Raw genomic sequence first — 24,892 nt, 5'->3', positions numbered from 1 at the left:
ACGGTATTAATAGTAGAGAGACAGTGTTTGTAAGACGTGCTCGCATCCACGAGACCGCCGGTCCGTTTGCCATCTTCTATCAGGCGTGGTAGAGCATGTGAGCCCAGACAATGGAATGACGTTTGCCAGGCTGACGTGATCACTCAAATTGACGCACAAGGTGAGATAAACGGTAGACAAACAGAATATGATATGCATAGAGACATCAGGGGTATTATACAAGCGCTCATGGCGACATAAGAAATCCAACAACTCCGCGCTTCACATCATTCAACATCGTGATAAGAAAGGAAATCGATCCAGCCCGGTACGCCTCGATGATGGCTGGTACAGAGTATAGCGCATTAGGTGGACTTAGACATGGTCGTGTCTTCCGAGCAACTTGCCCTTCTTGCCGAGAGCCTTGGCCTCGCCCTGCTTGATCTTCGCGAGTCTCGCTCTGTATACTCATTAGCAACCACTCAACATCGTATCCATTGCCCACGGTAGTACTTACTCCTCAGCAGCCTCACGCTCCAAACGATGAACATGCTCCCGCGCCTCCCTCACAGCGTTCTTGGCGACAAAGAGCGCACGGTCAGCGTCCCTCTCCGCAGCCTCGGCAGTCATCAAACTCTGCTTCGCAGTCGCAATGCTAGGGTCTCCGGAGCCACGGCTGAACATGCCAGATGTACGCTTAGGGGACGAGGTGTATGTCGTGGTGGTGCGGCTGGTGGAGCTGCTATGGCGCGAATCCCTGTACGAAGGGGAAGAAGAGCGACGCCTAGAGAACATGGAGTGTTTCTGAGGAGGAGCAGGAGGTGGGCTGGGCTCCCGCTTGGATCCGAAGAGAGGCATGTTGTTGGTTTGGTGTAGGAGTTATAAGAAGCTTCAAGATGGTCGATACAAGATCTGGAGTGCGAGATGCGTGCTTGGCTAGACGTTGGAGATGATAAAGTCTGGAGATTTAGAGTTGAAGATTCGGAACGCACATGCCGGGTCTTATATGTGAAGTCCTCCCTGTCATAGCGCTCCTTCGTCGTGTCTTCCCAGCGGTCTGTCAAAGTCGCGAAAGCAGGGTTCGGGAACCTGCATTGCGTGACGTCAATGCCCCAAAGCAGGGGGTGATCTGCGCCTCCAACATCACGAAAGCAGCCGCATCGTCATCGCTAATCTGCGAGATGAATTGGCAACCAGAAGTAACGGTTATCGCGAAACGTTTATCACGATATCGTGATTTGAAGCTTAGCGTGGTGTTGAAGTTTGTTGTGGGTCTGTGAGTACGCGTCCTGCGCCGGATCTGGTGCCGGAGGCATTTGGTGTACCGGACTTGAGGAAAGCTAGTGAGCTTAACGAGACTCCAACTTCAAGAACTTGGATGCCGATTGAACCGAGGAAGACAAGAATAGTCCTCGTTAAGCCTTATTTCGGCGATGCGACAATCCATGTGCTCGTTGGCAGCAAGTGATAACAGTGTATTCCAAGATTCTGTCTAACAAGGTCGGTGACTACCACCAGCCTTCTACGCCATGCACATGCAACGTGTATACCAAAACGCCACCCAATGCTCGCTATATATATGATACAATATAGATCAACTACATTTGGCCCCTTCACTGTTACCCATCATCGTTTTGCTCGTCGTCTTGATGATGCTGATGACCATAACAATACCTCCAAATGCCGCAACAGCCCCAGCCAAGTACGTCTTCCAGCTTCTTTGGCTCAGCTTCATGTAGCAAAGAGGCGGCAGGATGAAGGCTAATGCGCATGCAGATGTTGCGCCGAACAGTTCGAAAACAATGCCCAGATCGCAGGTGAGGAGGGAGAGTGTGAGGGCGGAAACGACAAGCGAGGTCGTGAAGATGAGATGGCGGTTCGGGTGGTACGGCTCGTCTGGAAACCAATAGTTGGTCATGACTTCTCGACATACAAAGGCTTCGAGCGGAAGCGTAGTAAGCATGTTGAGGCCGAAACACAGTCGCGCAATATTGACCATGAGGTTATCATTCGGAAAGTTATTCAGCACGTTGCCGAGGGTTTTGTCTCCGAAGGTCAAGTAGCCTGTTAGAGCCATGACAAGACATGCGACTAAAGATATACTGGTGCTGTAGTGTGTAACGCGTGTAAATCGATCGATCGTAGGTTTGCGGAGGGAGCCGTATATGAGGAGGCTGTTATGGTGGCAGACGAAGGCGAAAGCGATTACGCCAATTGCTTCGAAGATGCCGGGTCGTATGATGAGGTTGCCACGAAGCTGGCCCTTCAATTCGGCAGGTACACGGAAGGCTTGCGTGACTACGGTCACTATGATGATGGTCATGCTGACCAGTGCTAGACCACTTGCTTTGGCCAGCTACGAATTGTCAGCGCAATATGAAGCTGAACCGCGGATTCCTTACCTTGGATATATCCCGATAGAGCGATAATGGAAAGGATATGCCAAGAATGAGCAGGATCATGATGGCCCGTCTGTTAGTCAGTAGCCAGAGAAACGGCAAATCTGCTAAAGAAGGGAACATCGAGTCCAAGACCCTTGGTATTGTATCTCCGACTACGACGCAGAACGCGACCATGCCACCAAAAGCGCTGTATGCTGTCAATACCCTTGCTGCCACAAGTCGTAGGGTAAACATACAAGAGCCATTGCGCGAGAGATATCGCTATCAACCCAGATTTCCCGAAACAGTGTTGCACCGTGGCTTGAAACGAATCGGTGCCGCTGAGCTTGGAGTTTATGACAATGAGTCGTATGGTCCAGTCTACTACGATGGTAAGGCCGATGAGGAGGGCGGTGCCTGTTACGAGGCCTGCGTTGCGAACAGCGTAAGGTTGGCCGATGATACCAGCTCCTCTGCTTTGTGTCAGCCCAATTCCATGTTTTCTTGTTCGGTGGCATACATTATACTGTTTGCCATGTTCATGAACGCGCTCCGCATCCCGCTCCGTGGTCGCGCATTCTCGAGATGGTCTTCCGGATTGAAGGATTCCTCGGCGACTGTGACGCTCGGCGCCTCGATTCCAGTAAGCAACGGAAGCCGCTGTGTTCTTTCTCGTCCGTCTCCGCCATCCAGGTAGTCGTCTCCATCGAGCTCGAGCCAGTCGTCGCCGCCGTTGTCTCCATTCATGCTCCTCCTGGGTTCCTCAAAGCGCACCCGATTGGGCGTCCTCGGTGCGCCATCGGGCCGGGCTTGTGCGAACGACGACTGCCGCTTAATGTTGCCATTTGGGCGTGACCCGGGTGGTGCTGGAGACGCGGAGGTGGTTCGCGATGACGAGGGCGATGGAGACAGGTGTCGCGGACTTGGTTTGCGCTCGTGTTCGGGTTCTGAGTCGCTGTCGGAAGGGTGCTCATGCAGGAGCTTCTGGCTTTCGCTCATCGTGGCATTGTCGAAGTTCAGGGAGGTTTGCAGCTTGAATGATCGTCGACATGTCACTCCCGACTTCTGACATCGGACATTGGACCCCTGTTTCGCCACTAGGTCTTATGTGGCCTAGTGCTCGTCGTCACTTCCGGCGAGAATTGTGGGGTACCTTTGGCTGAGCGATAGAATTTCATCCTTGTACGTGTTCGATCATTCGCATTACACTACATATGCTACCTATGTTTGAGTTCGCTCAAGCTCAAGCCTCGGATTGTACCCGACACATCTGTTATAAGATGCTCCAATTCTGTTTGCAGGTTACATGGATGGTAGTCGTAACCCATGGAAGGCATCCATTGCGCCGAATCCATATTTTGCAACTGGTCGCAAAGTACGCTGAAGCTCAGATCTCGGAACGGGATCTCAGGTCGAGGCTGATCAAGACCCATACAACTTAATCCCTTCATCAGACTTCCGAGAAGAAAAGCGCCACACGAGAAAGAGATATTAGGATCCCCATTGTACCGGCATTGGTAATTTGTCGCTCGATACACCTCAAGACGCTTGTAAAGGCCCTCAAGAAGAGACTCAATTGCCAGGTATCGCCTGGAGTCGATTTCATCTGCTGTGCATAAGAACATGTCTGGCTGTAGCGATTTGTAAACCCACGTACCTGATACTATCGCAGGAATGGGAAGATCCAATGTCCTCAAGGACCCAGTGATCTGCTTAATGGATGTTGCCGTGGCTTTCGTGAACTGTTGTTCAATACCAAACACCCATGCAACCCAGATCCACAAAACCAGATCTCTACCGTGCATTTGGGGTATAGGTCTCTGTGTAAGCTCCCGGATCCACACCTCCGTGAACACATCGAGAGCCTCTCCGAAGTTGTAGTAGTCCTCCAGCACAGCAATTTTGGCAAGCATCTCCAAGGGCACTTCTCGTGGAATCAGCTTATTGCGACCGTGAACAATACGCAGAACAATGAGGAAGGCTTCGGCATCCCAGTCGTGAGCCGTTATGTGGTAAAGGCCATCGGCTTCGTTGCGAACAGACTCGGCGAACCCGTCCCGTGCTAACATTCGTCTGAATGCAGCCGACGCAAGTATCAGGTGGCGTGATGACACATGGTAATGGATCGACTCCTCCTCAGGCTCTTCCGGTAAGATCGGTGACGGCGTACGCTGCACAGCAGAGGAAGGTTCTGCAAGCGCGGTGAACCCTTCATCCAAGTTATACATGCTGCTGTCTGCAGGAGTCTCGACAAGTGCAGGTTCCTGGAGAGGTGGAGACGTGGAGGGTTGTGGGTGCTCTTCACTGTACTGAGTTAGGACAAACTTGTTATGCTTGATCGGTGGTCTCTCTTGTCATACCCCAACTTCTTCCCTTTCTTCTTCTTCTTCTTCGTCTTGTAATATACACGCACTGGTCCTCCGCACATGGCTTGCTTTGGACTCGCTTCCTCCGGATCGCAAGGCGCAAAGATTGTACACGGATTCTTGAGCACAATGACCGTATCCGGATCCGGATCGATGATGTGGACGACGGGTGCCATGATTGGTGTGCAAGGGTATGCAACGAGGTCAGAGAAAGTGTACCCACCGCACAAGACAGCGGCCTTGCGAGCTAGATATCACGCGGAATGCTTGAGAAAGAAGATGTTCAGCCTTCGGCCGGGAACCAAAGTAGGCTGAGACCTACATGTCGCTTCTGTACAATGCGCGCATCCATTACATTGACCTGCGCATCATGCCCAATAACACATGCAGAACCAGCTATCAGTGCGGAGTCGTGCAGCGATGTGTTTGCTGTTCAGCGCCAACCCAACGGAAAAGATGTATCATTGGAGGCTCGCGTTACACAACGCCACTGAGCTGCATCGCCAATACATGCGGGATAAGACATGCATGCAGAGGACGGAATACGGTGCGAGGAATGATTGGATGTGGTCAAATGGCACTGCGAGCGCGCAACCGGTAAAGGCGTAGTGTCGTGGCTTGAGGTTCTGGAAAAGTGTATGGAGAAATACAAACATGGCGGCTAGCGACGAGATGCGTTGCGCAACTGCCATTGGTAGAGATCATGACCATATTCTCTTTCCCATCCCTCCTCCACCAGCACACTCCTACAAAGCCTTCCTAACCGCACTCTTAAACGGAATAATCTGCATATCCTCCAAATTCCACACGCCCTCCTTAACATAAACATCCTGCTTCAACCTCTCCACAACCTCCTCCCTCGTCTTAGCACCAATGAGGCACGCTGAGCCCTTCATCTTGGGTGGGCCCGTGTCGCCTTCTTTGATGGGCTCTTCGAGCATCGCTCCTACAAACATGTAGCATTAGCTTTATCCTCTCTCGTACAAGAGGGGGGTGTGAAAATACCACCCCACAACCACATATCCTCCCTATCAGCCTTCAACCCCTCGAGATGTTTCGGGCGACTCGCGATACGCTTCTGCAGCGCATCCTTATGATCAGGCACGATGATGAGCCATTCTTGTAGTGGAGCGGTAGACGATGCCATTGTGCGTTGGTATATCTTTGGTACGAAGCGTGTTGGTGTTGCGAGGACGGGGCGGAAGGTGCGGAGGGCAAACATATGTATGTGTCGTAGCAAGCAAGGCGGGCCAGTGGGGCTGCGGCTATGGGAGCTTGAGCTTAGGAGAGCTACGAGAAGGTGCGCGTGTTAGCTTCTTGGTTGAGGGAATTGGGTGGAGACAGATACGTACGGTATGCAGTACTTCAAATGTGTTTATAGAGGTACGCCGAGTAGTATGTACTTCCAAGGGCGCGTGTTGGTTGTACTGAGGTAGGGCGCAATGTGGGGAAGATGTAGCTTCCTGTTCGGAATTAAGCCGCGGCTTTCGGAACGTGTCACGCTAGTGTCGGAGCGTGGGGAGATTGAGGACATCACGGTTGACAGACACATGTGCATGTGTGGAGAAAAGTGTGTTCCAAAGAACGTTATGTTCGCTACATACATTATGGTTTGACAATAAACACATCCAACTCATGAGCTCATACCTCCTTGCGTTAATCCAAGCGTGCCTACGCGTAAAGACCACCAACGCCGAAAACAATCGGAAAGACCATATGCGTCAGAGCGCTGCTCTTACCTAAACCCATCCTACAAATGTGCATTGCAGTGCTTAACCACTGCACATGACGCAGGACTCAGGGTTCTCTATCGAGCAAGCAAGGGCGGCTTCAGCATAGATGTCACCATCCCGGTCCTCGCTGTCATCCTTGGAGTCCTCATCTTGTTTGTCCTTCCTGGTGATCTCCTCGTCCGGCTTGACGGCTGCATCAGCAGCTACCATCTTTGGGCTCGCGCCCTCCTCCACATCGGCCTTGAAAGGCTTGCTTGCGAGAGCGTTGCGGGTCTCCGTGACAGGCGTTGGAGTAGCATCTGGGGTAGCATCTGGGGTGGGAACACCGTTTTCCTCCTCCTTCTTCTCCTCGCCGTTGGTAGGCTTGGTGGCATACATTGGACGAGGTGCCGAAGATGGGGTTTGCGAAGCAGTGACAGGTGAGTGTCGGATAGCCTCAGGCTGGAAGCCCGGTTGCTTTCGTACCTTGGGTAGAGCACGAGCAACGTTGGTGTCTACGACGTTGAGGGCCTCTTGGTCGACAGTGAACTGGATAGGTGCTGAAGCAGCCATGGTACGGAGATAGTACATGCCAGTCTTGAGACCAGCCTTCCAGCCAGCAAAGTGCATGGAAGTGATCTTACCCATGGTAGGCTCCTTCATGTGGATGTTGAGAGATTGGGACTGGTCAATGAATGCACCACGGTCAGCGGCCATCTCAATGATCCTCTTCTGCGAGATCTCCCACACGGTCTTGTAGAGCGTCTTGGTCTCCTCGGGGATGTTTGGAATCCTGGCAATTGAACCGCCATCAGCGATGATACGGTTCTTCATGTTCTCAGACCAGAGGCCCATGTCGACGAGATCCTTGAGCAACCATGGGTTGACGACCTGGAACTCACCCGCAAGCACACGGCGAGAGTAGATGTTCGATGTGTATGGCTCGAAGCATTCATTGTTGCCCAGAATCTGCGAGGTAGAGGCAGTTGGCATGGGCGCGATGAGCAGAGAGTTGCGTACACCGTGCTCAGCAATCTTTGCCTTCAAGGCAACCCAGTCCCAAAGATCTGTAGGTTCGACACCCCACATGTCATACTGCAGTTGACCCTGAGAGACGGGGGATCCCGGGTAGGTCTCGTAGGGACCAAGTTCCTTTGCAATATCGCATGAGGAAGTGAGAGCAGCGTGGTAGATGGTCTCGAAGATCTGAATGTTGAGTTTCCTCGCTTCATTGGACTCGAAAGGCATGCGGAGGGCAAGGAAGGCATCAGCGAGACCCTGGACACCCATACCGATGGGTCGGTGGCGGAAGTTGCTGCGGCGTGCTTCTTCGACTGGGTAGTGGTTGACCTCGATGATCTTGTTCAGGTTGCGAGTGACGACCTGTGTGACTTCGTGGAGCTTCTTGAAGTCAAACTCGCCACGCTTGTAGTCGACGAAGGAAGGCAGGGCAAGAGAAGCCAAGTTACAGACGGCAACCTCATCAGGAGCAGTGTACTCGACGATTTCGGTGCACAGGTTGGAGCTGCGGATGGTACCGAGGTTCTTCTGGTTACTCTTGCGGTTGCAAGCATCCTTGTAAAGCATGAAGGGGTTACCAGTCTCAGTCTGAGCCTCAAGGATGGCGTACCAGAGCTTCTGGGCGCGGACAGTCTCGCGACCCTTGTTCTGCTTCTCGTAGCTCTCGTACAGAGCCTCGAACTCATCACCATAGACATCGGCAAGGCCGGGGCACTCGTTAGGGCACATGAGTGTCCAGTTTCCATTGTCTTGGACACGCTTCATGAACAGGTCGGGAATCCACAGAGCGTAGAAAAGGTCACGAGCACGGACCTCCTCTTTGCCGTGGTTCTTGCGCAGGTCGAGGAAGCCGAAGACATCGGCGTGCCATGGCTCGAGGTAGATGGCGAAAGCACCGGGACGCTTGTTGCCACCCTGGTCGACATAGCGAGCAGTGTTGTTGTACACACGGAGCATAGGGATGAGACCGTTGGATGTTCCGTTGGTACCACCAATGTATGAGCCAGTAGCACGAATGCGGTGGACGTTGAGACCAATACCGCCGGCGGTCTTGGAGATCAACGCACATGTCTTGAGTGTGTCGTAGATACCGTCAATGCTGTCCTCCTTCATGTCGATGAGGAAGCATGACGACATTTGTGGCGATGGTGTACCCGCGTTGAACAGTGTGGGCGAGGCGTGTGTGAAGTACTTTTGAGACATGTAGTCGTAGGTCTCGATGGCCTTCTCAATGTCGGCTCCATGAATGCCGACAGCGACACGCATAAGCATGTGTTGTGGGCGCTCGGCGACCTTGCCGTTGATGCGGAGGAGATATGAGCGCTCAAGCGTCTTGAAGCCGAAGAACTGGTAGTTGAAGTCGCGGTCGTAGACTATAGCCGAGTTGAGCTCGTCGGCGTTGTCCATGATGATCTTGTAGATGTAATCAGAGATCATGGGTTGGCGGGTGTTGTTCTTGGGGTTGACATAGTTGTACAGCTCTTCTACAACTACAGAGAATTGCTTCTGTGTCTGTTTGTGAAGATTTGATACGGCAATACGCGCAGCGAGGATGGCGTAGTCGGGATGTGTGGTGGTCATGTATGCGGCAGTCTCGGCGGCCTGTCGTCTGTTAGCCACTGGAAAGACATTGAACTCATCGAGAGCCGTACCAAGTCGTCTAGTTGGACGGTGTTGACACCCTGGTAGACACCAGAAATGACCTTCATGGTGATGGCGGCGGGGTCAACATGGTCCGGGTCGAGGCCGTAACACAGCCTTGAGACTCGTGCTGTGATCTTGTCGAACTGCACGCGTTCCTTGCGTCCATCTGGAGTCAATCGTTAGTGGTGAAGATTTGAGGCGGTGAAGGCAAAGCAGTACATACCACGCTTGAGGACGAACATGTTGAATTAGAAAAGTAGTGGGGGTATCTGTGTGGGTATCGTGAAGAGGGTGTACTGAGGAGAGTGCAGGAGTGAGGGGTGGGTGGACGCAGGGACACTTATAACGCGTAAAGAGAAGAAACGCGTCCCGTCGCGTTGCTTGGGTCACGGATCCGTTTAGTGCTAAAGTGGCTGCTTGCATAAGCAGAGCAGGCGTGGCAGGGATGTGGAGTCGGGGAAGCGACCGCCGATGCTCGAACTTTTCGCGGGCGACAGTATCGCGGCGTGCAAGAGGTTGAGGTAGTGCAGCAACTTCAAGACCCTCCACGCCCCTTCCGGCCTATACAGAACCAATTGCCCGTCATGGCAGGCGGTCACATGAAATATCGCCACCTCAGCCGGTCGTCGTCGCATCGTCAAGCGCTCCTGCGGAACCTCGTCACATCGCTCTTCAAGCACGAAACCATAGCGACAACATGGCACAAGGCGAAGGAGGCACAGCGGTTAGCGGAGAAGCTGATTACCCTCGGAAAGAAGAACACTGAGGCGACACGGCGGAGAGCGACACAGATCTTCTATGTACGAGCCCCAATGGCATGTCCAGAGCGCGCACTGATAATATCAGGAACCAAATGAAATGGTACCCAAGCTATTCGGCCCCATAAGAGAGCGCTACGAATCCAGACCCGGCGGCTACACCCGAGTACTCCGCGTCGAGCCCATGAAAGAAGACCAAGCCGAATCCGCCATCCTCGAACTCGTAGACGGACCACGAGACATGCGCTTCGCCATGACCGCAAAGACACTAGCAAGGAGACCAGCAAACCTAGGTCTGACACCAGGAATCACAACGCACGTCAAGAAGGTTACACAATTCCGCAAGGACGGTGTAGATGGCTTGCGGGATATGGTTGAGAGGTTACGGATACTACACTCCACAGGTCTGGACAAGAGGACATTGCCCGCGCCTAAGAAGGTGTACCCAGAGATTGAGATGAAGAGGACCATGCATTACCCTGAGGAGGTGGATATGGGCAAGGCCCCGAACAAGGTTGTTGGACCAGCAAAGCAGAAGTACATGATAGAAAGGAGCCGAAGGTTACAGCAAGAGAAGGAGGAGCGCACAAGGGCGCATAAGGAGAAGATGGAGAAGATGAAGAAGGTCAAGGCTTGAGAAGTCACTTTGAAAGCGACGACGCTATCCAGCGAAGCCTCTGTAGCAAATGTGTAAATGTACAACAAACAGACGTTCAATACGACTTCCACGCGGATTGATCAAGCGACTTTCGAGCAAGCTTTGTGACGCAGTTACGTCTTTGAAATAGGGCGGGTGATCAAGTCCCTCAGGAAACTCAGTGCGACTGCCTCACCCCGTTTGTAATTTGCTCGTATACGCGCTCGAGATGTCGAGGTGACCCAGATCGCGAAGTCTGATATGTCGTAGTGAAGGATCCCCTCACTGGGCTTAACGCCGCAGTGACCACGACATCAACTCTAAGATGAGGCTGCCTAGGTGTATATAAAGCCTACTTTCGCGCGCTTGTCAGCCTCCCTCTCTCCTTCGTCTACTATATATCAACTTCTCAGTAACAATATGTCGGCCAGTAACCAGCAACAGCAGTCACAGACACAGCCCCGAATATCGTAAGTCATTATATCCGAGTACCAGTACTACCCAAGATGCTAACCTCGATAGAGCACCTAACACCGCCATGGCTGAGATCGTTATTGGGCCCAAGGCAAAACGCTTCACTGTGCACCTCAACCTTATTGTCTACTACTCGCCCTTCTTTCTCGCTGCCCTGAAAGGTCCCTTCAAAGAAGCCAAAGACAAAGTCGTCGCCCTGCCTGACACTGATGCGAACATCTTCGAGCTGTTCGCCAACTGGTTGTATCGTCAACGTTTCCCCACAGAGGCCGACTCTCCGCAGCTACTCGCGCTCTACCACCGCGACGAAGACGCCAACTTTCGATTTGACCGGCTTGTTAGGCTCTACGTCTTCTCCGACAAATACGACGTTCCTAAGCTCAAGCGGCAGTGTCTGGATATGATCTTTGAGTATCTTGTCGATGAGGATCTACTACCAGATCTCTCCCACGTTGTCTACGCAGTCAAGAACTTAGATGATGAGGATCCACTTCTACGCATGATCATCGATTGCTTCTGCTACTGGAGCGGGAGTGACTGCTGGGTGGCTAGCCGGATCGAACTGTTGCCGGCTCCGTTTCTAGCGAGGATCATGGCCCAATTTGTCGACTTTCGACACGGTGGTCTTGTAGGAGTTGATGAACCTGACTTATGCGACTATCATGGTCATGCAACGAGTGAAGAGAGGCAGACATGTGAGAATAGGCGAGAGACGGAAGAGTAGGCTAGGCAGATGATGCAGAATTGAGGATCGAGAGAAGCTTTGGTGGGTTCCTGGAAACGACGATCGAATGAGCTGGAGTTGCAAGATGTTTTACGGCATGGAGGTTTTCTTGGCGAGAGTAATAATTTGGAGTATCGGAGTTGATTGGCTATTTTTGTATTTCGAATTGGCGGGTAATGGTACAGCGACGAAGGAAAGGCCTGTTTGGCGAGGGTATTCGGACGCGTTGTTCTTTCCAACGCAAGATGGACTGCTTTTCTTAGAATTACACACTTGTAAAAACCCCATTTTGATAGTCGACGACAATTGCCTTCTCGAGTGCCGATACTGCTGCCTCCTTGAACGTCTTGTGGACTGGATCGTCATTAACATAGTAATCACGGTCTTCGATGGAGTGGAACTGCAGGACAAAAGCGTGGCTGATGCCGTTCTGTTTGAGAAGGTCAGATGGTTGACTATCTCTAAACTTCGATCGGCGCTGAATACCTGCAGATTCTCAGTCGAGATATCCTTCCCTCCCGAGATCGAAACAATGTACGGCCTGAGCGTAGTCGGATGTATGCATGTTTTCTTCAGCCCAAAGAATTGCGCAATCACCTAAGAAGTGGTCTCAGCGTCGCTCATCAGCGTGGGTCTTGCGCGCGCCTAACCTCCTTGACAGCGAACTTGCTGGTGCCATCTTTGAACTGGAACAACACGATATGCGTGGTGTAGGGTATGACTGGCCCATACGGCCCGAAGAAGTACTCGGCGAGCGAGTGTCCCACCGTCCGCGAGAAAAGTATGAGGCCTGTCGCGAGAAGCAGGCAAACAACAAGCCCGAAGGCCTTCTTTGGTATCATCATGCCGCTAGGAGATAGCTCCGTGGAGCGCGTGAAGTTGGCAGTGGTTCAATTCAAAAGCAAATCTATGCGCGCACTTTGCTGCAAGACAGCAGCGGAAGCGCATTGGCAGAGGTGCGACAAGGATAGAGGGAAAATCATCCCCCTCCCCGACGCAAAGGCAAGGTGTACCTGTCGACGAACCGAGGGGGATGCGAGCGCTAAATCCTGGAAGCACACAACCCGCAGCCGCAAATTGCTGGCAGATGGGGTAGTGGGTCCGAGCTCCCTGCTCACTCCACTTCCCAAGTGACGTACCTGAGTGAGAGACGCGCGAAGGAAGCACGTCGAAAGTCGAAAAGCCAGTCTTTGGCCGTGCTGTCGCCATGCTAAAGTTGCTATGGCGTACAGTCCAGGCCCGCACGAGGGCAAGTGGATGCGACTTGCATCAATTGGGACGGGCTGAGCCAGGTTCTGGCTCGATTGTCCACGATTGAGTGGGGCCTTGGCATCTACGTCATACGAATGTCAGGTGCAGGCCCTCGCTGCGGCTGCGACTACAAAAGAGCTCGTCTTCCTGGTCTCCTACAAACCATCACCACAAGCAAACTCACTTTACTCTCCCCCTTAACCTCATCCCAAACCACACACTACCATCACAATGGCCTCCCTACACTGTAAGCAAACACTCACTCCGCGTTCTAGCTGCTGCCCGCACTTGCACGAGTAATTGCGCACCATGTGGCAGCTTAGACATCGCAATTGAAGAATCTGACTAACAATTCATCTCAGACCTTCCTCCTGTCAAGCCCTCTGCCATTGCCCTCGGCACGGCCTTCAACCACGCTGTCTCCCTCGCCGTCCTCGGCCCCGTCTTCGGTGACGCATACCGCCGCGCACAGCAGGCCAACTCCAAGGAGGAGTACTTCCACAGCAAGGAGGCCGCTACCGCCGCCGCATCGTGGGGTAGCTCCGTGCTCGGCTCTGGTATCCAGGCCTACGGTGTCGGTGCTCTGATCAACGCTACCGGAACTCTCACCTACAAGGGTGCTGCTTACCTCGGCTCCTTGATCTTCTTCGCCTCCGCCGCTCCCTCCGTACGTCATCCCACGTGTCAACCAAATTTCATGAACACACTCTAACACGTGCACAGATTGTCTCCCAGGTTGTCACCGAGAAGCGCCCCATGGACACCATCGCCATTGGTGCCCTTGCCCGCGTCCTCGAGACCGTCGGTCTCAGCATGTTCCTCACCTACTGGGGAACCCGCACCAACCCCTTCGACTAAGCGTCTCGCCCCATAACGGCAGAGGAGTTTAGGGATTCTCATCTTTGGCGGTTTAGATTGATGCTTACAGTCAGCGAATGATGCAGATGATATGAGCTAGCAAAAAGCTTGATAAAGGGCTTGCTTCTTACGATGTAATATACCTCAATGAAGGAAATAATTCATGCAGTCGTCTTGATTATGCAAGTGTGATTATGTCTTGTTCGTGCCTTTACCCAATGCGCTTAGAAGTCATATGCATCTATGAGATAATGTCCCTAAGTCTTGGTACTATTTAACACCTAACCGAACATGCGAATATTGCTCGGTCTCATTCTTTGAGGTGCCATGTGTCTTTCTCTTAAACTCGCTGCGTTCATGAAGGCTTTGATGCATTCTAGCACAGCCTTTGTCATTCCCATACCCTCGCATGACATATTAACAGAACTTACAATAAGAGTCTTAGTGACCGAAGACAAGCTATGATGCAAAAACATCTATTTCAACTTGCTTTACACAGCATTGACGACATTGACTTTTGTCTTTGCTGCGAAGGCGTGGTGGTGATGTCGAAGCATAACAACTATGACGTTGAACAACTTGGTTGCATGAGCTACCTGCAAGTCTTCCCGAGTACCTCCCCTAGATATATTCGCTGCCTGCAGCTGCAAAGACGACTAAGGCTTGCTTATCAGGACCGCAGCTGTGGATTACATCTAGAAAAGTATGTATGCCAGCGTAGGTATCGTCATGTTGGGAGCGGAGTTTTATAAATGCTTCTATTAGTAACAAGAAAAGAGTTGCAGCTAAGATACGTGTAATGTAAACACGGCCAATAAGAGGCGGACGATGTCTGCGGTGATGTCAGTCGTCAGGATCGTGACGATATCTTCCACTCTAATTTTAGGATAAACACTGTCTACTGAACACGAACGAAGAACTGGCTGTGTTATATTACGAAAAGTTAGTATCTACTCCAAACACTCCTGGTCAATACAAGATCACAGAGATGGAACAAAGCTTTTGCAGATGATGATCATTTCTTAGAGGGCTGTATTGTTTCTGTCGACTTGTTACCCGTGTGTCGACCGATTTCCTTTGATATAGGATCTGCTGTACAAATACGGTATCTAGGTGTATTTCTGGTGTATGGACAGCAGCTGATAATTTCTTCGGTGTTGGTCCTGCTCGTGATACTGAGAAGAGCGATGTTTTGTGGTAGTCTGCGCTGTGGATTCGGCATGAAGCAGACAAGCCATGGATCGGAACTCATTATCCGAGAAGATCTCCAGATGCGGTCGCGATGCTGAATTATCGTTTCGAACGACGGATGCAAGATCCACACAATCGCTATCTCCTAGATGTCGAACGCTCATGCCCCGCCGCAGCTTTTCCTCATCTTGCAACCTCATTGCGCTTTCTCGTCTCACCCTCTCCCCGCAGCCTCCAACAACCCCGACACAGTCGTAACCCTATACCCCTTCCTCTTCAACACCGGCAACACCTTCCTCAACATCGGCGCCGTCCACCCCCTGCGATCATGACAGATAATGATACTGCCCTCCCTCACCATACTAAGCACATGCCTCGCGTTAACCCCCGGATAAGCAATCTGCGGATCATGAGGATACACACTACCCAGCACCATCTGGTACCCCATCTCCTTAATCTGCGCCCTCATCCTCGTGCTGAAGAAACCCGAGCCAGGTCGGAAGTACCGTGGCGGATGCGGTTTCCCCACTGCGTCGTAAGTGCCGTTGATGTAGCCTTCTACTTGGGTTACTTCTGCGGTGAGGGTTTCAGAGCTGAGGGAACGAGATGGCTCGTCGTGCATGGCGTGGTTTCCTAGTTCCATGCCGCTTTTCACGAGAGCCTCGAGTGCTTCCTGTCTTCCTGGGACTTGGCCTCCAATAACAAAGAACGTTGCGTGCGCATCGTATTCCTCTAGTACCTGCAGAATCTCTTTCGTGTACTCCGACGGCGCATCGTCAATCGTCAAAGCAATAACTTTCTCTCCTCCCGTTGTTTTTGCTAAAGGCACGTGCCAAAGCACATCCGGCCACCTCCGTTGGAAATAGCGTATCAACGCATTCGGCGGCTTGTAGATGACGTAAAAAGGTAGCACAAAAGCCACTACGACAAACACGAGGAAGAACATGGTGTACATGCGTCGACGGCGCTTCGCTCGCGTTGTCGGAAGGCGGAAGAGGCGCAGCGGAAGGCGGGGCATGGTATGCCGGTGTGCAATGGGATTTCAGGATCGCGATCTTTCATCGTAGGGAATGCGGCGCGAGATTGGAGGAAGTCATGTGGGGTAGGTATTTAGGGTGTGTGTTGAGGATGCGCGTTGGTGGTTGCGTTGCGTGGGTGAGGCTTGCTCGTGTTGGTGGTGGATCAAAGGGGTTAGGGGCACATGCAGGGTTGTTCCATCGGGTTTAGCGCAGACACGTGCAGGCGTGGTTTTGAAGAAAATCGCGGTCCGCGAATTTTTCTCTCTCCTCTACAGCTACGCTCGCGCACGATGCGCAGTTTCTTCGGCAGCACGTCGCACAGGATTGACGCGTGTACGTCGTGTATGCTGGGCATGGCGCGCATCATTGCCTACAACTAGGTGCTTATGTCGTTTCCAGAGTTTGAAACGACTGAGGTCCACCAGGATATACGCGCCCGCGAACCTCACCCGTACTCGTCCGTACTTCACGATATTCAACTTTGTAGAATCAGGGACCAATTTGTCACGCTTGCTCGAACAGCTACAACTTCGATACAAGCCCTCTAAGAATGTTCCAAGAACGACCCCGTGAGCGTTTAATTGACCTGGCTGCCTTACTATGTGGCTACTCGGGTCTCATTGCGTTCATACATTCTTTGTTAAACCACGTTGCCTTGCCTTGTTTTACGAGGATGCTGTGCTATTTGGAAGCGTCTGGAATGTCGGATTCCGGCAGCACTACGGCTGTCGAGACGTGTTGAGCGGGTTGTTATATGGGTCTACCGGTGCCCCTACCCGTCGACATGATGATACGGACACCGCGTACCCTCTGCCCTTGTAACAACGGGGAAGCCTTGGCGGTATTTACGGACGACCGCGGGGAATATCATAGGCATAGCCGCACTTGAAATCAGCCTTATGCGTTTCTCGAAAGGGTACCCTGGGACGTGCAAGAGCGCCTCACGTTATCTTAGCAATTCCATATTGACTCTGGATGACTGATCTCATCTCCGTATATTACCAATCTGGTAGATAGTCGACGGCATTGTCTTGACCCGTATACGGCGCCCAAGAAGTGATCATCGATAGGTGAATCATTGCTTACCCGTTTGGGACTTTCTCCGCGTACTTGCGATGTGACGGCTTAGCTACATCTTTAAGCTTTTAGCTCCCGTCAATGCTGCTGTACCGTTGAGACACATCATCTCCGCGACGCCTCAATTCGGCAGTTGGTCACAATTGCAGGTTCGCGGCTGATGCCTTGTCGGCGGCAGGAAGCGAGGCTGCCATCGTTGTCAAAAAGCAGAGTGGATGCCTGTAACGCGTTTCATCGGAAACAAGTTACCGTAGTGTGCGTGTTGGCATCACATCGTGATCCAAGACTTTGATGTGATGAGCGTCGACGCGCGTGCAGCCTTTGCACCGGAGCATGTATTTGGTCATCTTGATCAACCTTCGGTCCAAAAAGTCAATAGTTTGGGCTTCAGAAGAATCGAGAGCAACACATAAGACTGATGTACATATAAGCCTCGAGGCCCATCGTACGATTATGATGGATGCCAAGTATGGAGAAGACTAATCGCTGCCAGAGCAGCACATGGTTCACATGGTTTATCGATTAGGAGTCTGCAAGGTTTCGAAAAGATGCCCCCGAGACTAAAAGATACATCGGTGTGAACGGCTTCAGGGTACGAATTGGGTAAGCGAGTAGATTTAGAGTGTAGGGGAAATCCCGAAGGTAGGGAAACTTTCCACACAAGAAGGCCCGATGCGCAAAAGGGATAGTCCAACGAGGTGGAACTTGGTGACTGGGTAAAGCTCGGATGAGAACACCATGTCGCATGCGGCAAAACTCTGCAACTTGGGCGAAGATTTGCAGTCTTGATACCGCGTTCCGGGAAAGCTCAAAAAAAGAAGTCCGATATACGACGAAGGTCCGAAGTCGATGGTAGTTTGGCTTGGTATTGCTACTACTGTTCCCAACGTTCAGGGCCGGCAACAACAACGTGATGGGTACGGTCGAGGATTAGGCCGCGCTCCCCTGCATGCCTTGTATGTTGTGCATAACATTACGGCTGCTGTTCGCACGGCTGGTACCCTCGTGGGCACAGGGTGCTCCTTGTGTAAGCGCGGTTTTGCCAACGATTGAAGTTCTTCTAGCAACATTCCCAGCCGCGGGGTCATGGCGCTAGGTTTGAGCACAATCTGCGGAGAGCACTCCGCGGCTCGTCTGGACCGACAAGGTTTGGCGAGCGATCGTGGGGGAGGCCTGAAACGCTCCTTGTCCTGAGATGCCGTCCTCGGCATTGGAATGTAGACGCGCGGGAATGGATGGAAGGTGTCAAAGTCAAGAGAACCGGCACAGGGATTTGCTGTACAATTAGGTATATTGAAAGGGGAATCTGGGTGTATCGGTAATTGCTGTCTATTGTCAAGACATGCCGCTGCAAGACCGAGAATATACATTGCGGTCAACGTCAAGAGACGCTAGATGTGCTGGTGCGCTACTAGTAGAATGTAACAGAGGTGCTCGTCTGACATGCGTATCCTACAGGTGTGTGTTGTTACAAAGTCGTAATGCATGAATGTACAAGGAGTGGTTTCGATGGCCCGGGGGCGGATGGGTGAAAGTCTGTTGGCAATTAGACTGGCGGCGTCTTGGGCTTTCTCTTGCCGATGTTGTAGCCCCAGCTTCTTAGAGTTTTGACCACCTTGGGGAGGACGGCTGCGGTAAGTGGCACGCGGAAGAAGATCAGGGATTTGTGGACGAGGTAGGCTAGGCCGAGCTGTGACCAGATGGCTGTGGTTGTTGTTAGCAGTGTATATAGCACCAGAGGCAGAGGTCTTGCGTACATGCGTTTGACCCTCCGTCGTGTCCAACCGCCTTTCCAGCCTCTACGTAGCCTTCCCTCGCGGTGGCCTCGGCAGTGGTCTCGTCGGCTTCGGCCTCTGCGGGCTTCTTGCCTGCGTCGGGAACGACGAGGCGGACGACACTCCAGAGCGCATTTTTCAGCACATGCTCGTAGTGGCCTATCCGGTCCGTGCCCAGTAGCCGCACTGCCATGAAGCAGAGGGGAAAGTCGATGAGGGACAGGCCCAGGTAGACGCCCACTGCCGTCCAGCCATATTCGCGAGAAAGCTTCTTCAGTCGCTGCGATACCGAGGGCGCAGGTTCGGGACTGCCAAGGTGTGGCGTGGGGTTGTGCGACTGGACGGGCGGTTTGTCGCTCTTGAAGCGCAGCGAGCGGAAGCGGCGGCCGAGGGCAGATCGTTGGTAGCGGAACAGCAGCAGGGCGCCGTGGTGCAGCGACTTGCTTCCTAGGCTGGGCCGGGCGGCGGGTTGGGCAGAGGTGAAGAAGTTGCGGAGGAAGGGCGCCGATGGGCGTGAGGCGGCACCACTGGCGGCACCGCCAAACGGCAGCGTGGCAGGCCACAGGCGGGCGACTCGTGGCTTCATGGCATGGACGATCGGAGATGGGCAGGGCAGGTGAATCGGCTTTCACGTGGGGCGGTGTGGTCGACTCAGGCTCGTTGTCGCACTCTCAAAACCTCGCCAAAGCTACCGCCGTTGGTGCATCGTCACCATTGCCATATAATTTAGTCAGGGTCCGTCCATCGGATCATGGTAATCCCGCCCCCCGACAGATTCACCGTCGCCGCACGAGGGCCCATGGCGCCATGCACCGCGCGCGCATGCACTCTTCCTAACGCGATTGCCGACTCTGCTTTACCCGTAGATACCACACGCAGTCGTTGTAGTAGTAATCGCTGCCCGGAGCATACCGTCGGCGACGGGCATCATCCATACACCTCGTGGTTCTCGTCTCGAAGCAGAAGGACGACGCACAACATCCCGCCGTGGACGCGCTAGAAAGAAGAAGCCAGAGTTTACCGAGTCACTGACCGAAATGTCGCTGCCTCAACCCTCGTGTCATTGTCGTGGCCATGTCGCATGTCGGATCCTACCGATGATATGTCACGCCGCGCACTGATGGCGTGAAGCAGCCCTGGTGGAGCAGCCGCTCAACAGTTTCGCCCATCTCTGCCAGAACTGTCTCATTTCCTGAACGCCTTCAGTTTCTACGTGGCGAACTGACCCTGCCGTTCGTCCAAAGCCAGCACCCCGGGGTCGTGTCGTGCGCACAATCTCAGAGTTGCCTGACAGAAGCGTCAGCCTGCATTAGCCCAACCGTGGCCAAGAGCTTCCTCGGGGAGTCTCGAAGCGTGTTTCCTGCAAACATCTGTTGCAGTCCATGACCAGAAGGGCATAGCGAGAAGCCCCCTTGCGGGCGGAACATGGGCAGCACTTGCAGCGACGCACGCCCGACTCCTTCGCCGTCGCTTGGCCAGCAACATCAGTGTGATGTCTCGCAAGCGCGCCGGTCATTTGCAGTGCCAAAAGCCCGTCGAGCACGCCCGAAGTGTGGCGTTACTAGGTGGCCGCCTGCCAGCCGGTATCACACTCGAGATGCATCGCGCCAGCATGGACCTCCATGGCCTACCGGAATGCATTTCACGCGTCGTATTTACTGTCCATCTTGAATTCTAAATTGCGGGGTCACCACGCGTAGCTTTATTATCGACCGTGCGGGTCCTGCTCTCGCTGTATGCGAACCTGTTCGCTGGTACCGAAAGCGCAGGAGTAGTGGAACAGGAGTGCCCTCCGTTACAGAAGTCCAGTCAATACAATCGTTTCACAACCCACTCTCCTCGCAATCGCATGCCATTATCCCGTCGCCTCGCCTCGCATGGGGTGACTCTGGGTGGGCGGTGGGTGGGGCTGATCATCCTGGGTATGACAACTGCCTGCAGCATCTACATGGTCGAGCGTCTGCTCAAGGGCGTTGGCATCTCGCGGACGCATCCGGCCTCTAACAGTCTCCAACGTTTTACATTAGCCTGATTCGATCTGACAAGGTTCCACACATGGTTCCGCTGCGCTGCAGTCGCCGACTCGTCCTGATGCCTGGCGACGCGTTTGCAATTCCCGGCGCCACTCCCACTGCCGAACTGCATCACGACATCGTCAACCTGCGCCGACCGTATAGTATGCTCATCTGCTTTAGTTGGCCTTCACCTGTCATTAACTGGCTCGCCCTTCCTTCTCGTCCAACTCTCTAGCCGACATTCCTGCAGCACGGCTCGGCGCCTGGCTGCGAGGGCCTGGGAAGGTTTGCAAGTTGATCCTTTAAAGTTTTCGGCGTTCCCACAACCCTGCAACCGCACCAGTCTCAAACTTTGAGCTTTGGGTACTGAGCTGACGAGTGATGGAGACCACTATTCATCTACCTGGCCTTAACATCGCTCTCTTGCCGCCGCATTAGCCCCTTGATTGGCCCGTGATCACGAGCGTTCCTCTGCCTTCTGACGTCCCAAAGCACCGGACAAGGGCTCCTCTTCGAACGGCGCCAGCGTCGTCTGTCCCCCCTGCTAGCTCGGCTGGACTCTGGAGTTGATCGCCATGCCCTTGCAAAAGCTCGGCGCCGTTTGTGACTTCCTGGCGGACCAGGGCCCTGGTCTCTCACATTATTCGGCGGGATGGTACTGTGCTTTCGTGTTACACCCATTCCTTCGCTTCACAACTTGACAGCGCCCAAAACGGCACGCTCCCGGAGCCAACTGTTTGAGGCTTCGACTAAGCTCTTACCCTGCGCTGCTGCATGAGTTGTTGTTCAGGATCTGCCTGTTTCTCCACGTGGGTTCGTCTCATTCTCAACTTGCCTATTAATATGCCTTCGTATATAGACTACCTGTCCGCACTACTTCCTCACCTATTCTGCACAGTGTCTCACTACCCGTCACCGCTCTCTTGACATTATCTTCGACTCCCACGCTCCTTATCTTGTCAACACTACTACTATACTACTATCAGCCGTCGCTCCTTCCTCTCTCGTTTAGCCTCATCACCAACCAATATATCCTGCATTACACAGCAACCATGGGTGGTAACACGGAATATATAGCAGGCCACGGCTACCTCTCTCTTGGCCAGGCTGTTCACGTTGCTCAAAACAGTGACGGAGGCGTTGACCAGCAACTCGCCCAATTCCTTGAGAAACGCCTTGCCGTGGTCTGGTCAAAACTCAACGCTCAACCACAATCCTACATCCTCCCGCCAGACGAATTTGCGCTCATGAACTACTATCGCACACGATTCGGAGATAACGAAATAGTTCGCAACGCTACTAAGAGATTCTGGGACAATCACAAAGGCGGCCAATAAGAGCTTGCCGGAAACAACTGCTCTCGTTCTCATACGGCGGGGACCCACGGAATTAGCAAACAACGGAACGGCAAAGCAACAACGATCTACCTCGCAACCACCCATTCAAGCCTTCGCCCACAACACCTACTTTCCGCAACCTTCCGCCGCATTTTGAATGAGGCAACAGCTGCATTTCTGAATTGACGATGTGAGTTTCGCCTACTTGTCACAATTTACATCAAGTACTGACTCCAATCAGCTGGCAATCGCATCGTCATCGACTTTCTTATTTGGCGTTCATCTGTGTACCAAGATACCTGGACTTCCGCAAGATACCTCTCCAACGGAGTAACGGCGTTTTTCACAGCAAACCGCTACTGACCGGTTGCTAAAATGGCGTTTAGCGTGTGCGATTGGAAGCGCAAGAGCGATGGAATTCATGCAAGGCGTAACGGCGAACTATTAGAATTGGCATCACCTATGGGAGCGGTACCCAACAACGGACGACTGTGTCTCGTAACTCTGCTCTTAATACTAATGACGCTATCTCAATCTACTTCCGCTTTACTCACGACTACCCCGCTTGCGCAACCCTACCCCCAGACCGTGTCCTTGAGAAACCGTGCTACGAACGAATCATCTCTGCTAGAATGCCTACAGGTTGCGCCACCAGTCCTGAGTCCAGTTGATGCATGCCAGCAGACCTTGATGGTCCATACATTTGCCTCCTCGTACGGACAGCCATTCGTGGGACAATTCAACCCGCCGGAGTGCAGCTTCAACAGGGTTACCTTCAACTTTACCGTTACCTCTGCCGGCCGGCAGTTTGACCGGCTCGGTGTGATGTTCCTTGATGATACCGAAGTTTTCCGTACTTCCACCGCCGAGCCAACACAAGCCGGCATAATATGGACATATGTCAAGGACATGAGCAGCTACCAATCTCTTTTCAATACGCCACAAAAGATAATCTTCGATCTCGGTAATATCGTCGACGATACATACACCGGCTCCTGGTATACCACGCTGACCGCCACCTTCTTCACTGCCGACGATGCTATCGAGCCCGCAGATGTTATCATCCCAATCTCGGCACGGAAGTCGGGTCAAGATGCATCCAGCGTATTCGTCGTACCGGAGACAAGAGCAGTCAACAGCGTTGTGCTTCCGCAGAACGCGAAGAAGGCGGCCTTTTCCATCTCCGCGTGTGGCCAGGCTGCTGAGGAGTTCTGGTGGAGCAACGTCTTGTCATCAGACACCAACGCATTCGGCAACGACACCACGCTATACGGTCACTCGGCCTTCCGAGAACTTCGTCTTCTCATCGACGGATCATTGGCTGGAGTCGCCTGGCCCTTTCCCGTCATCTTCACCGGTGGCGTTGTTCCTGGCTTTTGGAGGCCCATCGTAGGCATCGATGCATTCGATCTGCGAGAAGACGAAATCGACATAACTCCGTTCATACCATTGCTCAGCGACGGCCAGTCCCATAGCTTCGAGATTCAGGTTGTCGGTGTCGATGATGATGGTCGTGGGAACGGGAACTTTACGACAGCCATCGAATCGAATTGGGTCGTTACTGGGAAGATCTTCGTTTGGCTTGACACTGGCAACAACGCTATCATAGGACCCGCGCCTACCACTGTTACGACTTCCAGTATCGTACTACACTCGTCAAAACGCGGATACTCGAACAGCAGCGCAGGCATCGTTCTGGACTACTCTATTCAAGTCACTCGCAATCTAGAAATCCAATCCACGTTCGACACGCCCGCAGGTTCAAAAGCGGTTACCTGGACCCAGAAGCTGACCTACTCCAACGTTGGAACTCTCAGCAACGGCGGTAACGACCAGATCGTACGTCAGTCGACAACAGGCACACATACAGCATCCACCGATTATTCCAAGAGATTCGAATACCCTCTATGGGTGCAATCGTCCTACAGCGCACCATCAGGCGGCAACGTCAGCATCAACGCAAGCATGGAACGAAGCAAAAACGTGCAGCAACAAGGAGACCTAGCCTTCCCAAATGACTGGAAAACATTCGACTACACACGTCTACGCTCGACGCCCTACAGCAACCAGACCTTCACAGGCTCTGACGTGGACAACTGGCAAAATGGCACAGCATCCTACCTGTCTGTCCCCGCACTGAAAAAGTCCTTCGGATCAGGCAGCACAGAGCAGCGCCTCACACTCAGCGGTGTAGGCACCGGATCACAAGACGCAGCATCCCAGCAACTCTACCAAAGGCACATTGCCGCCACCAACGACTCGGTCGTGTATGACGACGAGAGCTTCGGGCGTCAACTGCGAGGCCAGAGCAGGTATGCCGCTCCCAGCGTGCCGGGCGCGCCAGACGTCGCGCATGAGTATGCGGCTGCAGGCGTTAGAGCGATGCTAGGAAGGGGGCCAGCGTAGGCGACTGCGAAGCATGATGAGGTGGTGGTGGTGGAGGTGGATCTGCATTGGGACGAAAGGAAGGTTTACCGGTATCTGCACGACATGTGTCGAGCGACGCGATGGATGGATGGACGGGGCACTACAGGCATGGGCATCTTAACAGTCTGTGGGAATTTCAGTGGTGCGTACTAGCTGTCAAGTTCGCTTTTGGGATAAAGCAAGCGAAGTGGAGGGATGTGGTGGGTGGCCTTTGTGGAGGTTGACTATATTCGTTGCACTGCATTTA

At 53.0% G+C, this 24,892-nt stretch overlaps 13 protein-coding genes across 13 annotated transcripts; 5 read left to right on the top strand and 8 right to left on the bottom strand.

Moving 5' to 3' along the window:
• Positions 1-354: 354 nt before the first annotated feature.
• On the bottom strand, positions 355-663 carry J4E85_010626 (uncharacterized protein; the record flags this gene model as incomplete). Its single annotated transcript, XM_051474832.1, has 2 exons — positions 355-439; positions 497-663. The coding sequence occupies 2 exons, from the start codon at positions 661-663 to the stop codon at positions 355-357; spliced, it is 252 nt and encodes an 83-aa protein (XP_051321274.1).
• Positions 664-1,573: 910 nt separating this feature from the next.
• On the bottom strand, positions 1,574-3,359 carry J4E85_010625 (uncharacterized protein; the record flags this gene model as incomplete). The annotated part of the gene is made up of 4 exons (XM_051474831.1): positions 1,574-2,335; positions 2,382-2,451; positions 2,618-2,833; positions 2,881-3,359. The coding sequence occupies 4 exons, from the start codon at positions 3,357-3,359 to the stop codon at positions 1,574-1,576; spliced, it is 1,527 nt and encodes a 508-aa protein (XP_051321273.1).
• A 603-nt stretch (positions 3,360-3,962) lies between these two features.
• Positions 3,963-4,902, bottom strand: J4E85_010624 (uncharacterized protein; the record flags this gene model as incomplete). Its single annotated transcript, XM_051474830.1, has 3 exons — positions 3,963-3,991; positions 4,018-4,664; positions 4,721-4,902. 3 exons carry the CDS (start codon positions 4,900-4,902, stop codon positions 3,963-3,965), a joined length of 858 nt encoding a protein of 285 aa, XP_051321272.1.
• Positions 4,903-5,472: 570 nt separating this feature from the next.
• Positions 5,473-5,873, bottom strand: J4E85_010623 (uncharacterized protein; the record flags this gene model as incomplete). Its single annotated transcript, XM_051474829.1, has 2 exons — positions 5,473-5,672; positions 5,732-5,873. The coding sequence occupies 2 exons, from the start codon at positions 5,871-5,873 to the stop codon at positions 5,473-5,475; spliced, it is 342 nt and encodes a 113-aa protein (XP_051321271.1).
• A 625-nt stretch (positions 5,874-6,498) lies between these two features.
• RNR1 (ribonucleotide-diphosphate reductase subunit rnr1) lies at positions 6,499-9,344 on the bottom strand (the record flags this gene model as incomplete). Its single annotated transcript, XM_051474828.1, has 3 exons — positions 6,499-9,060; positions 9,111-9,268; positions 9,326-9,344. 3 exons carry the CDS (start codon positions 9,342-9,344, stop codon positions 6,499-6,501), a joined length of 2,739 nt encoding a protein of 912 aa, XP_051321270.1.
• A 342-nt stretch (positions 9,345-9,686) lies between these two features.
• Positions 9,687-10,497, top strand: J4E85_010621 (uncharacterized protein; the record flags this gene model as incomplete). The annotated part of the gene is made up of 2 exons (XM_051474827.1): positions 9,687-9,902; positions 9,949-10,497. The coding sequence occupies 2 exons, from the start codon at positions 9,687-9,689 to the stop codon at positions 10,495-10,497; spliced, it is 765 nt and encodes a 254-aa protein (XP_051321269.1).
• Positions 10,498-10,917: 420 nt separating this feature from the next.
• Positions 10,918-11,695, top strand: J4E85_010620 (uncharacterized protein; the record flags this gene model as incomplete). The annotated part of the gene is made up of 2 exons (XM_051474826.1): positions 10,918-10,967; positions 11,020-11,695. 2 exons carry the CDS (start codon positions 10,918-10,920, stop codon positions 11,693-11,695), a joined length of 726 nt encoding a protein of 241 aa, XP_051321268.1.
• A 265-nt stretch (positions 11,696-11,960) lies between these two features.
• J4E85_010619 (uncharacterized protein) lies at positions 11,961-12,537 on the bottom strand (the record flags this gene model as incomplete). The annotated part of the gene is made up of 3 exons (XM_051474825.1): positions 11,961-12,125; positions 12,182-12,292; positions 12,346-12,537. 3 exons carry the CDS (start codon positions 12,535-12,537, stop codon positions 11,961-11,963), a joined length of 468 nt encoding a protein of 155 aa, XP_051321267.1.
• A 640-nt stretch (positions 12,538-13,177) lies between these two features.
• J4E85_010618 (uncharacterized protein) lies at positions 13,178-13,804 on the top strand (the record flags this gene model as incomplete). Its single annotated transcript, XM_051474824.1, has 3 exons — positions 13,178-13,193; positions 13,309-13,613; positions 13,670-13,804. 3 exons carry the CDS (start codon positions 13,178-13,180, stop codon positions 13,802-13,804), a joined length of 456 nt encoding a protein of 151 aa, XP_051321266.1.
• A 1,405-nt stretch (positions 13,805-15,209) lies between these two features.
• On the bottom strand, positions 15,210-15,941 carry J4E85_010617 (uncharacterized protein; the record flags this gene model as incomplete). Its single annotated transcript, XM_051474823.1, has 1 exon — positions 15,210-15,941. The coding sequence occupies one exon, from the start codon at positions 15,939-15,941 to the stop codon at positions 15,210-15,212; it is 732 nt and encodes a 243-aa protein (XP_051321265.1).
• Positions 15,942-18,637: 2,696 nt separating this feature from the next.
• Positions 18,638-19,452, bottom strand: J4E85_010616 (uncharacterized protein; the record flags this gene model as incomplete). Its single annotated transcript, XM_051474822.1, has 2 exons — positions 18,638-18,795; positions 18,849-19,452. The coding sequence occupies 2 exons, from the start codon at positions 19,450-19,452 to the stop codon at positions 18,638-18,640; spliced, it is 762 nt and encodes a 253-aa protein (XP_051321264.1).
• Positions 19,453-21,933: 2,481 nt separating this feature from the next.
• Positions 21,934-22,218, top strand: J4E85_010615 (uncharacterized protein; the record flags this gene model as incomplete). Its single annotated transcript, XM_051474821.1, has 2 exons — positions 21,934-21,940; positions 21,962-22,218. The coding sequence occupies 2 exons, from the start codon at positions 21,934-21,936 to the stop codon at positions 22,216-22,218; spliced, it is 264 nt and encodes an 87-aa protein (XP_051321263.1).
• A 690-nt stretch (positions 22,219-22,908) lies between these two features.
• On the top strand, positions 22,909-24,624 carry J4E85_010614 (uncharacterized protein; the record flags this gene model as incomplete). The annotated part of the gene is made up of 1 exon (XM_051474820.1): positions 22,909-24,624. The coding sequence occupies one exon, from the start codon at positions 22,909-22,911 to the stop codon at positions 24,622-24,624; it is 1,716 nt and encodes a 571-aa protein (XP_051321262.1).
• Between the last annotated feature and the right edge of the window lie 268 nt (positions 24,625-24,892).

The sequence above is a fragment of the Alternaria conjuncta genome (assembly GCF_024043145.1).
Source record: "Alternaria conjuncta strain BMP 0040 chromosome Unknown scaffold_25, whole genome shotgun sequence".
Taxonomy (NCBI): Eukaryota; Fungi; Ascomycota; class Dothideomycetes; order Pleosporales; family Pleosporaceae; genus Alternaria; species Alternaria conjuncta.
Note: the sequence above shows the minus strand (reverse complement) of the source record. Positions and strands in the feature narration are given on the sequence as shown.